The sequence below is a fragment of the Eriocheir sinensis genome, chromosome 34 (assembly GCF_024679095.1).
Source record: "Eriocheir sinensis breed Jianghai 21 chromosome 34, ASM2467909v1, whole genome shotgun sequence".
NCBI lineage: Eukaryota > Metazoa > Arthropoda > Malacostraca > Decapoda > Varunidae > Eriocheir > Eriocheir sinensis.
Window position 1 is genome coordinate 7840898 of NC_066542.1, and position 13840 is coordinate 7854737.

Consider the following 13840-nt stretch of genomic DNA (forward strand, 5'->3'; position numbering starts at 1 on the left):
TAGAAAAAAACTTCCCTATTAAAGAAAGTATTTATTCTTCAATGTCGAAATCTGTCACCAACTTCCCCCGTGCTTCCCATGTATGTTTCCCAGCTCTTCCCTCTTTCAGCATATTATTACCATCACGCGAAGCCCATCATCACTCCCATCATCATCGCCAGGCGTAATCATATCTCATTCCCATCACCGTCATTTCCCGTGACAATCTGGGTCATTATCATCACCTCCATGACTATCACCACCACCACCACCATCATCACCCCTTTTATTGTGATTGCCTGTAAGGAAAGACACGGACCACATCACCATTATCGTCACCATCACCACCACCACCAGCATCATCACCAGCACGACCGTCATTATTTCACCATTACGCCTACACCATCATTAGAGTCACCTTCAACACCTGTATCGTAATGGGCCATCACACCTTGCTCACTGCCACTGTCACCATTACCGCCATTACGACCATTAACCTAAATTATCAGCCTCCTTCCTTAACACCATCCACCCATTAGCGAGTGATGCAATAGTTACTCGGGAGATTACTCGTCGGTGAAGTTGCACATGAGAGTGGACGTACGTGTGTGTGTGTGTGTGTGTGTGTGTGTGTGTGTGTGTGTGAGTGTGAGAGAGAGAGAGAGAGAGAGAGAGAGAGAGAGAGAGAGAGAGAGAGAGAGAGAGAGAGAGAGAGAGAATCCTAAAAATAGCTACCTTCCTAAATAAAAATAAAAACATTACTAAACTATTCCCTAATTATATAAAGTTGTGGGTGTCAAGTCCTGCACAAAAGAAAGCTTACTAAGGAATATAAATAAAGAAAATGACATTCTTTCTCCCACTTCTTTGACTTTCCCTAGCCTTTCTTTTTCCCTTCATCCTTTCAAACTTGTATTTTCACTCCCTTCCATCTCCTGTCTCCCTTTCTTCCTCACAACCTATTTATTTTACTTCATCTTCTTCCTTCTGGTCTCCCCTCTCTCCTTACTCTTCTCACCTTCCCTAATATTCCTTTTTATCCTTTGTCAACACTAGTATACTTCCCTTTATTTTCCCCTTTTTTCTTACATATTCTCTCCTTCATCCTAACTTCTCTCTCTCTCTTGCAAGGCCACATTATATATACGGGTCAGGGGATGCTAACCACTGACTAGGAACCACTTACAGCGAACGAGGTGAGAACTGAGGGTTGTTTGTAAGGCCGTGTGGTGGAACTAAGACCCGTGTATGAGAGGTAAGGAGTGCTGAAAGGGAGAGTTACGGGAGGGGAGTTGAGAGGGAAGATTTAGATTTAGAGGAGAGAGGTTAAGAGGAGGGGAATGGGGGCAAAGATTAGACGTGGAGAAGGGAAAATGCGAAGAGGGATAGATAGTTTTAAGCGTGAAGAGAAGGGAAGATGAGAGAAGAGGAGAGATGAAGAGGAGAAAAGGGAAGATGTAGAATGGAGATAGACGGGAATGGATAGCAAACATTAGGCGTGACGGAAGGGAAAATAAGGGAAGGGGAGAGATGGTAAGAAGGGAAGAGATGGGTAAGGCAGGGTAAAATAAAGAGGAATGGATGGATATGACTAGAAATGATGGGAAGGGAGAATGAGGAAAGGGAAAATTGATAGAAGCTAAAGAGAACTGGAAAAAAATGTAGTAGTTAGATTATCGAAAAAAAAAAAGACAAATAAGAAAAATGAAAGGAGGTAAAGAAAACAAAAAGAGGTCAGTCTCGAAAACACAACAATATTTTTTTTCATCTTTTTTTTTTTTTGTATCTTTCGACGAACCGGAAACGGCCATGAGGATATATACCTGAACGAATGTTTTGACGGATGTTGCACACACACACACACACACACAAAACCTTCCCCACACAGATCCTCCTTCCCTCTCCCCTGGCACACACACACACACACACACATACACACACACACACACACATACAAAACCTTCCCCACACAGATCCTCCTTCCCTCTCCCCTGACACACACAGACACACACATACACACGGCCTCCGCTCTCATACCACCCACACCAACACACACAAAACCTCCTTCCCCCTCCTCTAACACACACACACACACAAAAAAAAAAAAAAAAAAAAAAAAATTCCCCAACCCCAACAACACACACACAACCACCACACCCAAACACTTATAGAACCTCCCTTACCCCCCACCCACCCACACACACTGACAGGAGACGAGTAGAAGCTGTGGTTATCTCTAAAAATATACTCGAAAGAAGGCCAACTGATTCGTAGCCAGGCACGGTCCAGAAGCGATCAAAAGTAATTGTTTGCGGTTGGTTGCTGATGCTGTATTACTCCCAACCTTGATTCTGATGGATTTATTCTCTCTCTCTCTCTCTCTTGCAGGTAATAAATCTTGGACTCTGAATCGTTCATCGCTGTGTGTGTGTGTGTGTGTGTGTGTGTGTGTGTGTGTGTGCAACCTTCAATTTTTAACCCATGTAAAAAAGATGAAGAGCAATAGTAGTAGTAGTAGAAATTGCAGTGATGTAGTAGTAGAATTTGTTGATATTTGTTGTGGTAATGATGCAACAACAACCTAATAATAATAACAACAACACTAAACAGCACCTCTCCGCCCCCCTCAGCAGGCACACCATGGGAGCCACCGCCTTCGTGCTGGTGGCGGCGGCGTGCGTGGCGGGGGTGCTGGGGGACGCCAAGCCTGACACCAGCACCAGCAGCAGCAGCGAGGAGGACATCCAGGGCAGCCACTCGGTCCCGTCCCCTCACTTCATGTAAGTACCCTCCCCACCCCTCCCGCTACCTTTTCAAGTGGCTTAGGTTATGTTTGACGTTCTATACAAGAAAAAAAAGAGGCGATTCTTTGTTAATTTACACCATGAGTTGCTGGCTATCATGTGTTTGAAGATACTCTAAACTTACCCTAACCTAACATAACAAAACTTCAGTCACTATAGGTCTTGTCTAAGAAAATTCATATATTCTTCCTTACTAATGAGACTTAGTAGACAACAAAGTGAGGTCATTCTTTGTTGATTTATATGTTGCTGGCTATCATGTGTTTGAAGATACCCAAAACCAAAAACCTAACCTAACAAAACCCGTTACTGTAGGTCTTAACTCAGAAAATTTATATATGCTTCCTTACTAATGAGACTTTCTATACAACAAAGTGAGGTCATTCTTTGTTAATTTACATCATAATGCTGGCTATCATGTGTTTGAAGATATCCTAACTTAACCTAACAAAACCCCAAACAGTTACTGTAGGTCTTGACTCAGAAAATTCATATATGCTTCCTTACTAATGAGATTTTCTATACAACAAAGTGAGGTCATTCTTTGTTGATTTATACCATAAGGTGCTGGCTATCATTTGTAAGGGTAAGCAAAATGGACTATCCTCAAAATCATACTCTTCAACATAGCCTAATAATAACGATAAGCAAAATAGGCTACACCGGTCATAATAATCATCACAGCATAGTCATCAAGCGCAGCAAAATAGACTAAATCGTTAATTTTAATCATCATAGCCTAGTCATCAAGCGCAGCAAAATAGACTAAACCGTTAATTTTAATCATCATAGCCTAGTCATCAAGCGCAGCAAAATAGACTAAACCGTTAATTTTAATCATCATAGCCTAGTCATCAAGCGCAGCAAAATAGACTAAACCGTTAATTTTAATCATCATAGCCTAGTCATCAAGCGCAGCAATATAGACTAAACCGGTCATTTTAATCATCATAGCCTAGTCATCAAGCGCAGCAAAATAGACTAAACCGTTAATTTTAATCATCATAGCCTAGTCATCAAGCGCAGCAAAATAGACTAAACCGGTCATTATAATCATCATAGCCTAGTCATCAAGCGCAGCAATATAGACTAAACCGGTCATTATAATCATCATAGCCTAGTCATCAAGCGCAGCAAAATAGACTAAACCGGTCATTTTAATCATCATAGCCTAGTCATCAAGCGCAGCAATATAGACTAAACCGGTCATTATAATCATCATAGCCTAGTCATCAAGCGCAGCAATATAGACTAAACCGGTCATTATAATCATCATAGCCTAGTCATCAAGCGCAGCAAAATAGACTAAACCGGTCATTATAATCATCATAGCCTAGTCATCAAGCGCAGCAATATAGACTAAACCGGTCATTATAATCATCATAGCCTAGTCATCAAGCGCAGCAAAATAGACTAAACCGGTCATTATAATCATCATAGCCTAGTCATCAAACGCAGCAAAATAGACTAAACCGGTCATTATAATCATCATAGCCTAGTCATCAAGCGCAGCAAAATAGACTAAACCGGTCATTATAATCATCATAGCCTAGTCATTAAGCGCAGCAAAATAGACTAAACCGGTCATTATAATCATCATAGCCTAGTCATCAAGCGCAGCAAAATAGACTAAACCGGTCATTATAATCATCATAGCCTAGTCATCAAGCGCAGCAAAATAGACTAAACCGGTCATTATAATCATCATAGCCTAGTCATTAAGCGCAGCAAAATAGACTAAACCGGTCATTATAATCATCATAGCCTAGTCATTAAGCGCAGCAAAATAGACTAAACCGGTCATTATAATCATCATAGCTTAGTCATCAAGCGCAGCAAAATAGACTAAACCGGTCATTATAATCATCATAGCCTAGTCATCAAGCGCAGCAAAATAGACTAAACCGGTCATTATAATCATCATAGCCTAGTCATCAAGCGCAGCAAAATAGACTAAACCGGTCATTATAATCATCATAGCCTAGTCATCAAGCGCAGCAAAATAGACTAAACCGGTCATTATAATCATCATAGCCTAGTCATCAAGCGCAGCAATATAGACTAAACCGGTCATTATAATCATCATAGCCTAGTCATCAAGCGCAGCAAAATAGACTAAACCGGTCATTATAATCATCATAGCCTAGTCATCAAACGCAGCAAAATAGACTAAACCGGTCATTATAATCATCATAGCCTAGTCATTAAGCGCAGCAAAATAGACTAAACCGGTCATTATAATCATCATAGCCTAGTCATCAAACGCAGCAAAATAGACTAAACCGGTCATTATAATCATCATAGCCTAGTCATCAAGCGCAGCAAAATAGACTAAACCGGTCATTATAATCATCATAGCCTAGTCATCAAGCGCAGCAAAATAGACTAAACCGGTCATAATAATCATCATAGCCTAGTCATCAAGCGCAGCAATATAGACTAAACCGGTCATTTTAATCATCATAACCTAGTCATCAAGAGAGGCAAAATAGATTGTACCGAACATGATAATCCTCATCATAGCCTAATAACAAAGGTAAGCAAAATAGACGATACCGGTTTTTATAACCCATCATAGCCTATTAAGTCAAATATGTTATACCGGTCAATAATCATCATAGCCTAGTGATAAAGGGAAGCAACATAGACTATACCGGTCATTATAATCCTCATCATAGCCAATTAATTAACAAAGAAATGCAAAACAGACTCTACTGATCATTATAATCAATCATACAAAGAAAAACAACAGTAATTTCTCACAATACTCACCCTCCCACTTCTCCACGCTTCCTCCTCACTCTCACGGCCATGGACACATTCTTATACACTTCAGGGAGCGTTTTAGTGAAGTGCCTTGCTGTCCCTCACGCGAAAACACTTTAAATAACAGAGCACACGCCGCCACGCCCTCCTCCTCCGCTTCCTTCCTCTCGTTTGAACTTTGAAAATTGACTGTGACCTGTGCGCGCCGACCTCCGCTGGACTCAAATGACAGTCTACAAGCGCATAAGAATAAGATCTTGTATTCGCTAGGTAAAAGGAAGATGAATAAGTAAATAAATAAATGAATAGTAGTGGTAATGAATTGATGAGGTGGAACTACACTGAAAAATATTTTATATAGTCATGTTGGATTTATTTACCTCTCTCTCTCTCTCTCTCTCTCTCTCTCTCTCTCTCTCTGAATAGTGTTATTAAGTTTAAGAATTGCTTGTTCACTCGTAGCGCGGTCCACTACTCAACTAGTTCTGTGTCCTGTATCTCTTATTATTTTTTTTCTTCATACTAGGCTATTTATCAGTCAGCCAATTTTACGAGTACTTAATGTTAGCTTTCTTTCCTTCCCACTCCTTCGCTAATCTCACGAATTTTGTGGATCGATGATGCATAACAATCCTTCCATTCGTATCCCCAGTGCTATGATATTAGAAAAAAGACCATTATTCTCAGACTCTCTCGGCTCATAACTTTTTCCAACGGCCACAAAGGAGATTAGTCGGGTTCCCATGAGTGTTTTTGATATCCATGGTGCAGAAGCCTTGTCAAACCATCAATAGCCTCATAAAACTACCCACGGCAATACCCATAACCTCTACGAAAGCCTTATCATGTGTGGGAGTGAGAGCCTCGACGAAGTGTTTGAGAATATGCCAAAACGGGTCTTAGGGCCATATTGTTTAAACATTTCTGCCCCCAAGAACACGTAATTTACTAGTCTTTCGTGGGAGTTTAGGGCATTTCCAGGGGTACTTTTATGACCCTGGTGGTAGTCTGAGTTTTCTTCTGTACCGTGAACCTAACAGAACACTCATAAGAACTCGATTAACCTCCTTTTTGACCTTTGGAAATAGTTGGTGAGAGGGGTGGGAGCATCTGACAATACCAACCTTAAATTTAGGTAACCTTGGCTCACCCACTTCCTCGCCTCCCTCCATGCAGTCCTTACGGTGTGGTTACTCCCCTGGCGCCCACCGCCCACCTCACCCCCTCCATCAGACCCGCTATCTACAACGGGGGCAGGTCCACCGCCCACGTCCAAGTCCTCCATCCCGGGGCTAAGGCTTTGGTGAGTAGTAGAAGTAGTAGTAGTAGCAGTAGTACGTAGTAGTAGTAGTAGTAGTAGTAGTAGTAGTAGTTGTAAAAGAGAAAAAAAAAGAAGAGGAAGTAGCAGCAGCAGTAGCCTAGTAGCAGTATTATTATTATTATTATTATTATTATTATTATTATTATTATTATTATTATTATTAGTAGTAGTAGTAGTAGTAGCAGTAGTAATAGTAGTAGCGGAAGGATGGGTAAAGTGGCCATTGTAAGGTTTGATGAATTTTCATTATACTTTCTTAATAAAAAAACTATAAAAACATATGCCAATAGTAACTTTAATAGCTCAAGTTTCGATTCCTATTGTATTTTTAACTTTCCTTTTTGTTTTAAAGTGTCTCCATGTTACTTAAGAAAAACTACTAAGTGACCACTTTGCCCGCCTATAGTAGGTCGGGTAAAGTGGCCATACCTAATACAAGCAAAATTCACACTCAAACTCATCATCTTCATCACAGCCGGAGCACTCTTGATGTGCCCACTTTGTACATGTCAAGCATTTAATTCATCCTTCATTGTCTTTCGAATTTGAGTATGCCTCGTTACGATAGAAGCATTCTTTGTCATCATCCTCTTCTGATTCAAAACTTTTTGTAAGAGCTGCCTTTTTAATCTGAGCATTCTTCTGGCTGCTACTGTTACATATCATAATGTTGTGATATCAGTTACTAAAAATGAGTTGAGTAAAATTTTATATTGTGCAGTGAATAAAAAATCATTACCGGGCAAAGTGGCCATCTGGCCACTTTGCCCGGGATGACGCCATTACAAAATCTGCATGTTGTCTACCATCGAACCTACACGACTTAGCGTTTTCAAACTACATCATTTAAAAGCTTATTTCACGCTGATTAAACAGCACTAGAGCAAATAATTATATCATTACTTTATTTTTTGGCTATAATCAACAATTTGCACCACTTACCTAAAATCAGACATGCGAAAAAACGAAAAAATTCGTTCAGAAGTAGAACAGTGAAGCCTCACGCTTCAAAGTCACAGACAACTTTGACGCCATCAGTTGCGACTGTTTAGCACGGGTCTCACTTGGCTGCAGCACTAATACACTGCAGAAAACTCAAATGGCCACTTTGCCCTTACTGGCCACTTTACCCATCCTTCCCTAGTAGTAGTAGTTGTAGTAGTAGTAGTAGTAGTAGTAGTAGTAGTAGTAGAAGAAGAAGAAGAAGAAAAAGAGGAAGCAGCAGCAGCAGTAGTCTAGTAGTAATAGTAGTTGTAGTAGAAGACAAATCACTATTTGTGTCAAATAAGAAGAAAAAAAACACAATAATATAATACCATCAATATCACTACCACCATCACCACTTCTAAACAAGCCTCTCTTCTCCCTCCTCCTCCTCCTCATCCAGGGCATCAAGAAGGTGGTGGTGACCCGCCCGCCGCTCTCCCACAAGAATTCCGGCAACCTCTTCCTCGGCTTCGGTGCTCCCAGCTTCACCCCGGCGCCCGCCCGCCACAGGCCAGCGGGACACGACCGTGAGTGTGTAATTCACCTCTTGGTCTGCTGCTGCTGGTTTCTCTCGAGACAGCCAGCCGTTCCCCTACGGAAGAGCACAGAGCTCATAGTACCGATCTTTGGGTAGGACTGAGACCACTCACACACAACACACCGTGACAAGGAGGTCACAACTCCTTGCCTGACGTCGCGTACCTACTCACTGCTAGGTGAACAGGGGCTACACGTGATAGAAGATAAACCCAACTTATCTTCACCCGGGCGGGGAATCGAACCCCGGTCCTTCTGGTTGTGAGGCAGACGCTCTATCCACTGAGCTACCGGGCCGTGTGTGTGTGTGTGTGTGTGTGTGTGTGTGTGTGTGTGTGTGTTTTATCCTGTGATATTTGAATGAGGAGGTAAGTAAGGGGCCATACTAAGCTGCGCGTAGCCTCGGTGCTCGTCTCCGTTTCATTGGCGAGTGGTGCATAAGGAGCAAAGAGGCTTTAAAAACCCACTACCCCAAGACGCAGGGCAAGTTTGGTATCCGGGTTATCACAGTTTACCTTCCCTAGGCTTCCACAAGTACCTACTCGTATATCAGCCCTCGGACTGTCTTCTTTACTGCCGAAATAGAGACGGGTCTGCACTTTAGGCCGCGGCCACACAGGGAGCGAGAAAGCTAGCGAGAGCATGAGCGAGAGCGGCAAGGCGAGTTTCTGTGGCCACATGAAAAGCGAGGCGAGGCGAGGGTTGTTATGGCAACATGGCCAAACAAGCAGTAATGCAAACAGACAAGGATCTACATAAAGCAAGGGAAGTCGAAAGACAAAAATGAAAGTCGTAAGACAGTAAAAACACCCCTCCCCCCCATTCCAGTCGGGGCACACGAGGGTTGAGGTGAAAAGTTTTAATAAACACTTCCGTGCTTCACTTATTTGGCATTTTATGAAAAACCTGTATAAACCATCGTGTTCAAGAGGCTTTTCTCTATAAGATGGAATTGTTTATTTTAGTATTCATTTCATAGCCGCTGCAAATGTTAGCTATATGTAAAATGTGTTATAAACATTACGGAGTGATTCTTTAGCCTCAACTCATCACTATATATTTAGTTTCTGTTTTATTGAGTTTTCATAAACATATTCGAGTTCTGCAATCACTGCTATGTCTAACGGTGTTAACCAAAATGTCCTATCTATTGCATAAGTTGAGTTACGGCAAATAATATAGAAGCATTTCTGTGATGTCACTCCTGACCGAGCGATCTCGCGCAAGATAAGCGAGAAAAGTTAATCCTCAACTCTTCTCGCTTTCTTGCTTACTCTTTTTTACGGTATGAGGAGACTGATCAAGGGCATAGCAGGAAAGAGAACTGTAAGAAGCGCTCCACATGGTTCTCCTTTAAAAAAAAAGTAGATTGAGTACTTTCCTTTCAAACTCTCATCACAGTTCCTCCTCCTCTTTCAGATAAGCAGTCCGGTTCGTGCCCTCGCTACACCCGCTGCGTGCCGCTGGTGATGTGCTCCCCGTGCTTCGAGGAGATCGAGCCCAACTCCTACTCCCTCACGTGTCCCCTCTACAGCGGCGCAGCGGGAGTGTGCTGTCCGGACCTTGGGGGGCCAGGTGAGGCGATAAGACGGGGATGTAGAGGAAATGTTTTAGTACGTGTTGACAGGACTACTCTATTCACGTTAGCCTCGGATTGAAGCTTCTCTCTCTTCCATTCTTTATTAGTGTAGTACCCAGACCTTGAAACCTTGAAAGACTTTGTGACGACGTGAGGTGAGGTGAGGAAACAGGGTGTAAGAAGGAATATTTTTTTTTTGTGGATGTTGGTAGGAAATCTCTATTCGCGTTAGCATCGGATGTAAGCCCCTCCCCCTTCCCTTCTTCAGTAAATGTAGTCCCCAGATCTTGACAAGCTATAGGTGAGGTCAGAAATAAGGATATAAACTGGTTCCGTTGCTTTGAAGAAAAAAAAATCCCTTGAACTGCTGCCATTGCTGTAAAAAATAGTGGAGGTGTTTTGATAGGTCTTGGAAGGTGTACTCTTTTCACGTGAGCCTCTATAACAAGTTCTTTCTCTTACTGTACCTGCATTTAACTGGCTAACCACCGTCGACCGTCCGCCAGGCACCACGTCGCGCGTGTTACCCCCTCCCCGCCCCAATGCGCCCCTTAGGAGGCTCAGCTTCTCCAGCGACATGGTCAACGAGGCCGCCCGCAGCTCTCTCTGGCAGCTGGAGGAGCGCGACAAGCTGGAGTATGTGAGTATAGCAAATGAGATTGTCTTGAAGGGGGGCGGGGTCAAGCAAAGGAAGGTGGCTTGTCAATTCTGTTCGCCTCACTTTCCACTGGCCTGTTTGTTTGTCACGGGTCTTCGGTTTGGTCTAGTATTGCGTTGTTATATACGTACAAATTCTGAACGCAGTGTTAGCCTGTCAGGGTTTGAATGGGATGGTTTTTGTTTTTTGTTTGCTTGTTTGTTTTTTCGTGTATGGGAACCTTTTCTTCATAGTCATCATTCTCCTACTAAAAGGAGCTGCCTCGTACAGGCCTACCGGCCTCTTGCAGACTCCTGCGTTCTTATGTTCTTATGTACTTCAGGCTGTACTCCTCCTCTTCTCACTCTTCTTCCTCTCCCTCTGTTAACTCGTCCTCACGTCTCCACAGTTCCTGATGAGTAATGGCATCACAGTGACCCAACCGGGAACCGCCGAGTACTCCCACCTGCAGTTCTTCCGCACCTCGCCCCTCGCCATGAAGATCAGCAGAGACGCCCTCACCCACACGGGCGCCGGGGACTACCTCCTCACCAGGTGTGTGTGTGTGTTTGTGTGTATGTGTGTGTAATGTGCGGTTGTGTGCCTGACCATGCTATTGTATTATTATCTGTCTGTCTGTCTGTCTGTCCGTCTCTCAGCACTTCCCTCTTGTCAACCTCCTTAACATTCTTCCGTTATGGCCACTGACTCACGCGCTTCCTTCTCGGTTTCTATCTCTTTATCCTTCTTCTTATCCCCTCTTTCTCTTCTGCCTCATCTTCATCCTTTTTCCTATATCTTCTTTCTCACTTTCCTTCTCCATAACCACCTTTCTGTATTTTCTTCCTCGGTTGCTTCCTCTTCATCCTTCTTCCTCTACTTTCTTTCTCTTTTGCCTCCTCTTCCTCCTCTATCTTTTTCTTAATATTCGTCCTCCTTAACCACCTCCTTCTTTGGTCAGGCTCCGCCTCTCACCGGCCGAGGCTAGCTTCGGGCTGCAGCAGGTCTCCTTGAAGGACTCCATCATCGAGAACACGTGCCCAAGGCGGCCAAATTGCGGCAAGAAGGAGAATTTTTACCGCACCATCGACGGCTCCTGCAACAACCTCCAGAACCCCCGGAACGGCCAGGCGAGGACCCCTTTCACGAGGATCACGCCGCCGCGGTACAGTGACGGTACGTGGGTTCTGGTAATGCTACATGTGGTTCGGACTTTGGTAAGTGTGGTTAGCCAAGAATCAGGAGTGACTGTCAATCTCTTTCATTCGTTTATAATCGAGTCTTCTTTTTGTATTATTCTAAGTTTGATAAGGCTCAGAATCCATCCATACGGTGATCAAGTCCTCTCTTCTTTTCTTACGTTAGAGTTTTGATTAGGTTAAGAATTCGTCCATATATTAATGAAGCTATTTTCTGTTCTTACTTTCTAGGTTTGATGAGTCTGGAAATCCCTAATTATTCACCCAATTATCAGTTAAATATTTTTTTTCTTATTCTGTGCTTATATTTACTTTCTCATCTTGCCGGGAAAGCAATGACTAAAGAAGATCAAGTAAAGGAGAATGAGGATGATGGTGGGTTGATACAGATCGAAGAAAGAAAGAAAGAAAGAAAGATACTAGATAGATAGATAGGTCGGTTTTATGTGACTATGATTTTTTTTCTCATTAATCAAGTAACCACTCTCTTTTTCACTCTGGAGGTCTAAAGGAACCAAGAATGAGCGAGACGGAACGCCCTATACCCTTCATCTATTCATCGTTATCACCATCCTGTCTAAATCTACGGGAATAACCCATCCATTCATTTACTTATCATCAACTCACTATAGGGGGCACAAAATCGTTCCTCTATTATGAATCCTCTTCTTTTCTCACTCTCCAGGCATGATAAGACCAAGAAGTCGATCGTTTATTAATCACACTCCATCGCTTCGTCCCTACTTAGGTTTGTGGCGGCCAAGAATCAGCGTGACGGGCCAGCAACTCCCTTCGGCCCGCCTGGTGTCCACAACCATCGCACGTGACGTGGACCTCCCCAACAATGACCTGACCCTCTTCGTGATGCAATGGGGACAGTTCATCGACCACGACCTCACCCACACACCCATCTTCAGGTTCTGTGAGTTCGGACGTGTCTCTTTGGCGCTCTTCTGATGTCTTTTGTTTTGATTGAGGTGGATTTGATGTCCCGGGAAAACACTGACTGAGGATGATCTACAAAAAAGCGTATAGGAGAGAGATGATGGTGGATATAGATAGACAGATAGATAGATAGAAAGGTAGATAGATAAGCTGATGGAGAAAAAGAATGTTTGCTATTTCTTTCTTTTTCTGAACGAGATAAATGTGCGAATTATAATTAACAACAAGAATACCTAATCCACCACCACCACCACCAACAACAACAACAACAGCTACAAATATAATAATAAAAACACACAAACAAACGACACTTCTTAGCCAGCCATGAGAGAAAACACCCAGTCACACACACACACACACACACACACACACACACACACACACACACACACACACCAAAAAAAAAAAAGAATACGCACACAAACATCCCCTTAACCTCCACCCCTATCCCCCCCCCCCCCGCACACAGACACAGGCACCTCATCTCTCATCACCTCCCTCTTCACCTCCTAACCCCCCCCCCTCCCCCACAGCTAACGACACGGGCATCTTGTGTTGTGATGGAGCCCGCCCCGTCCACCCCTCCTGCTTCCCCATCATTATCCCCGAGGACGACTACTTCCACGCCCCCCGCACGCGCCGCCGCTGCATGAACTTCGTCAGGTCCATGCCCGCCCCGAGGAGCTGTAACCTGGGGTACACCGAGCAGGTGGGTGGAGTTTATTTATTTATTTATTTATTTTCATTTCTTCTTTTTTTTTTGTGTGTGTGTGTGTCGATTTGTAGAACGAGTTTTTCTCCAGTTCCATTTTTTGTAGTCTTATGATGATAATAATAGTAATGACGTTAGTAGTAGTAGTAGTAGTAGTAGTAGTAGCAGTAGTAGTGCTAGTAGTAGTTGTAATAATGTTAAATGCTACTACTACTACTACTACTACTACTACTACTACTACTACTACTACTACTACTACTACTACTACTACTACTACAACAAGTGTTAATAGGACAAGAACTGTGCTAGATCGGCGTCGCATGACCCTCCAACACCCCCCCAACAATTTATATCATGGAACTAGGAGTCTAAAA

At 43.1% G+C, this 13840-nt stretch overlaps 1 protein-coding gene across 2 annotated transcripts in view; it reads left to right on the forward strand.

The window, feature by feature from the left end:
• Nucleotides 1-13840, forward strand: part of LOC127007016 (peroxidase-like) — a 43193-nt gene that overhangs the window by 22649 nt on the left and 6704 nt on the right. The window contains exons 2-10 of one of the 2 annotated variants that reach the window (XM_050877493.1): nucleotides 2610-2759; nucleotides 6726-6852; nucleotides 8258-8384; nucleotides 9814-9969; nucleotides 10480-10613; nucleotides 11020-11165; nucleotides 11572-11786; nucleotides 12558-12731; nucleotides 13288-13463. In XM_050877493.1, coding sequence (XP_050733450.1) covers nucleotides 2610-2759; nucleotides 6726-6852; nucleotides 8258-8384; nucleotides 9814-9969; nucleotides 10480-10613; nucleotides 11020-11165; nucleotides 11572-11786; nucleotides 12558-12731; nucleotides 13288-13463 — 1405 coding nt within the window. The remainder of the gene's footprint in view (nucleotides 1-2609; nucleotides 2760-6725; nucleotides 6853-8257; nucleotides 8385-9813; nucleotides 9970-10479; nucleotides 10614-11019; nucleotides 11166-11571; nucleotides 11787-12557; nucleotides 12732-13287; nucleotides 13464-13840) is intronic. The other variant, XM_050877494.1, reaches the window with a different exon arrangement.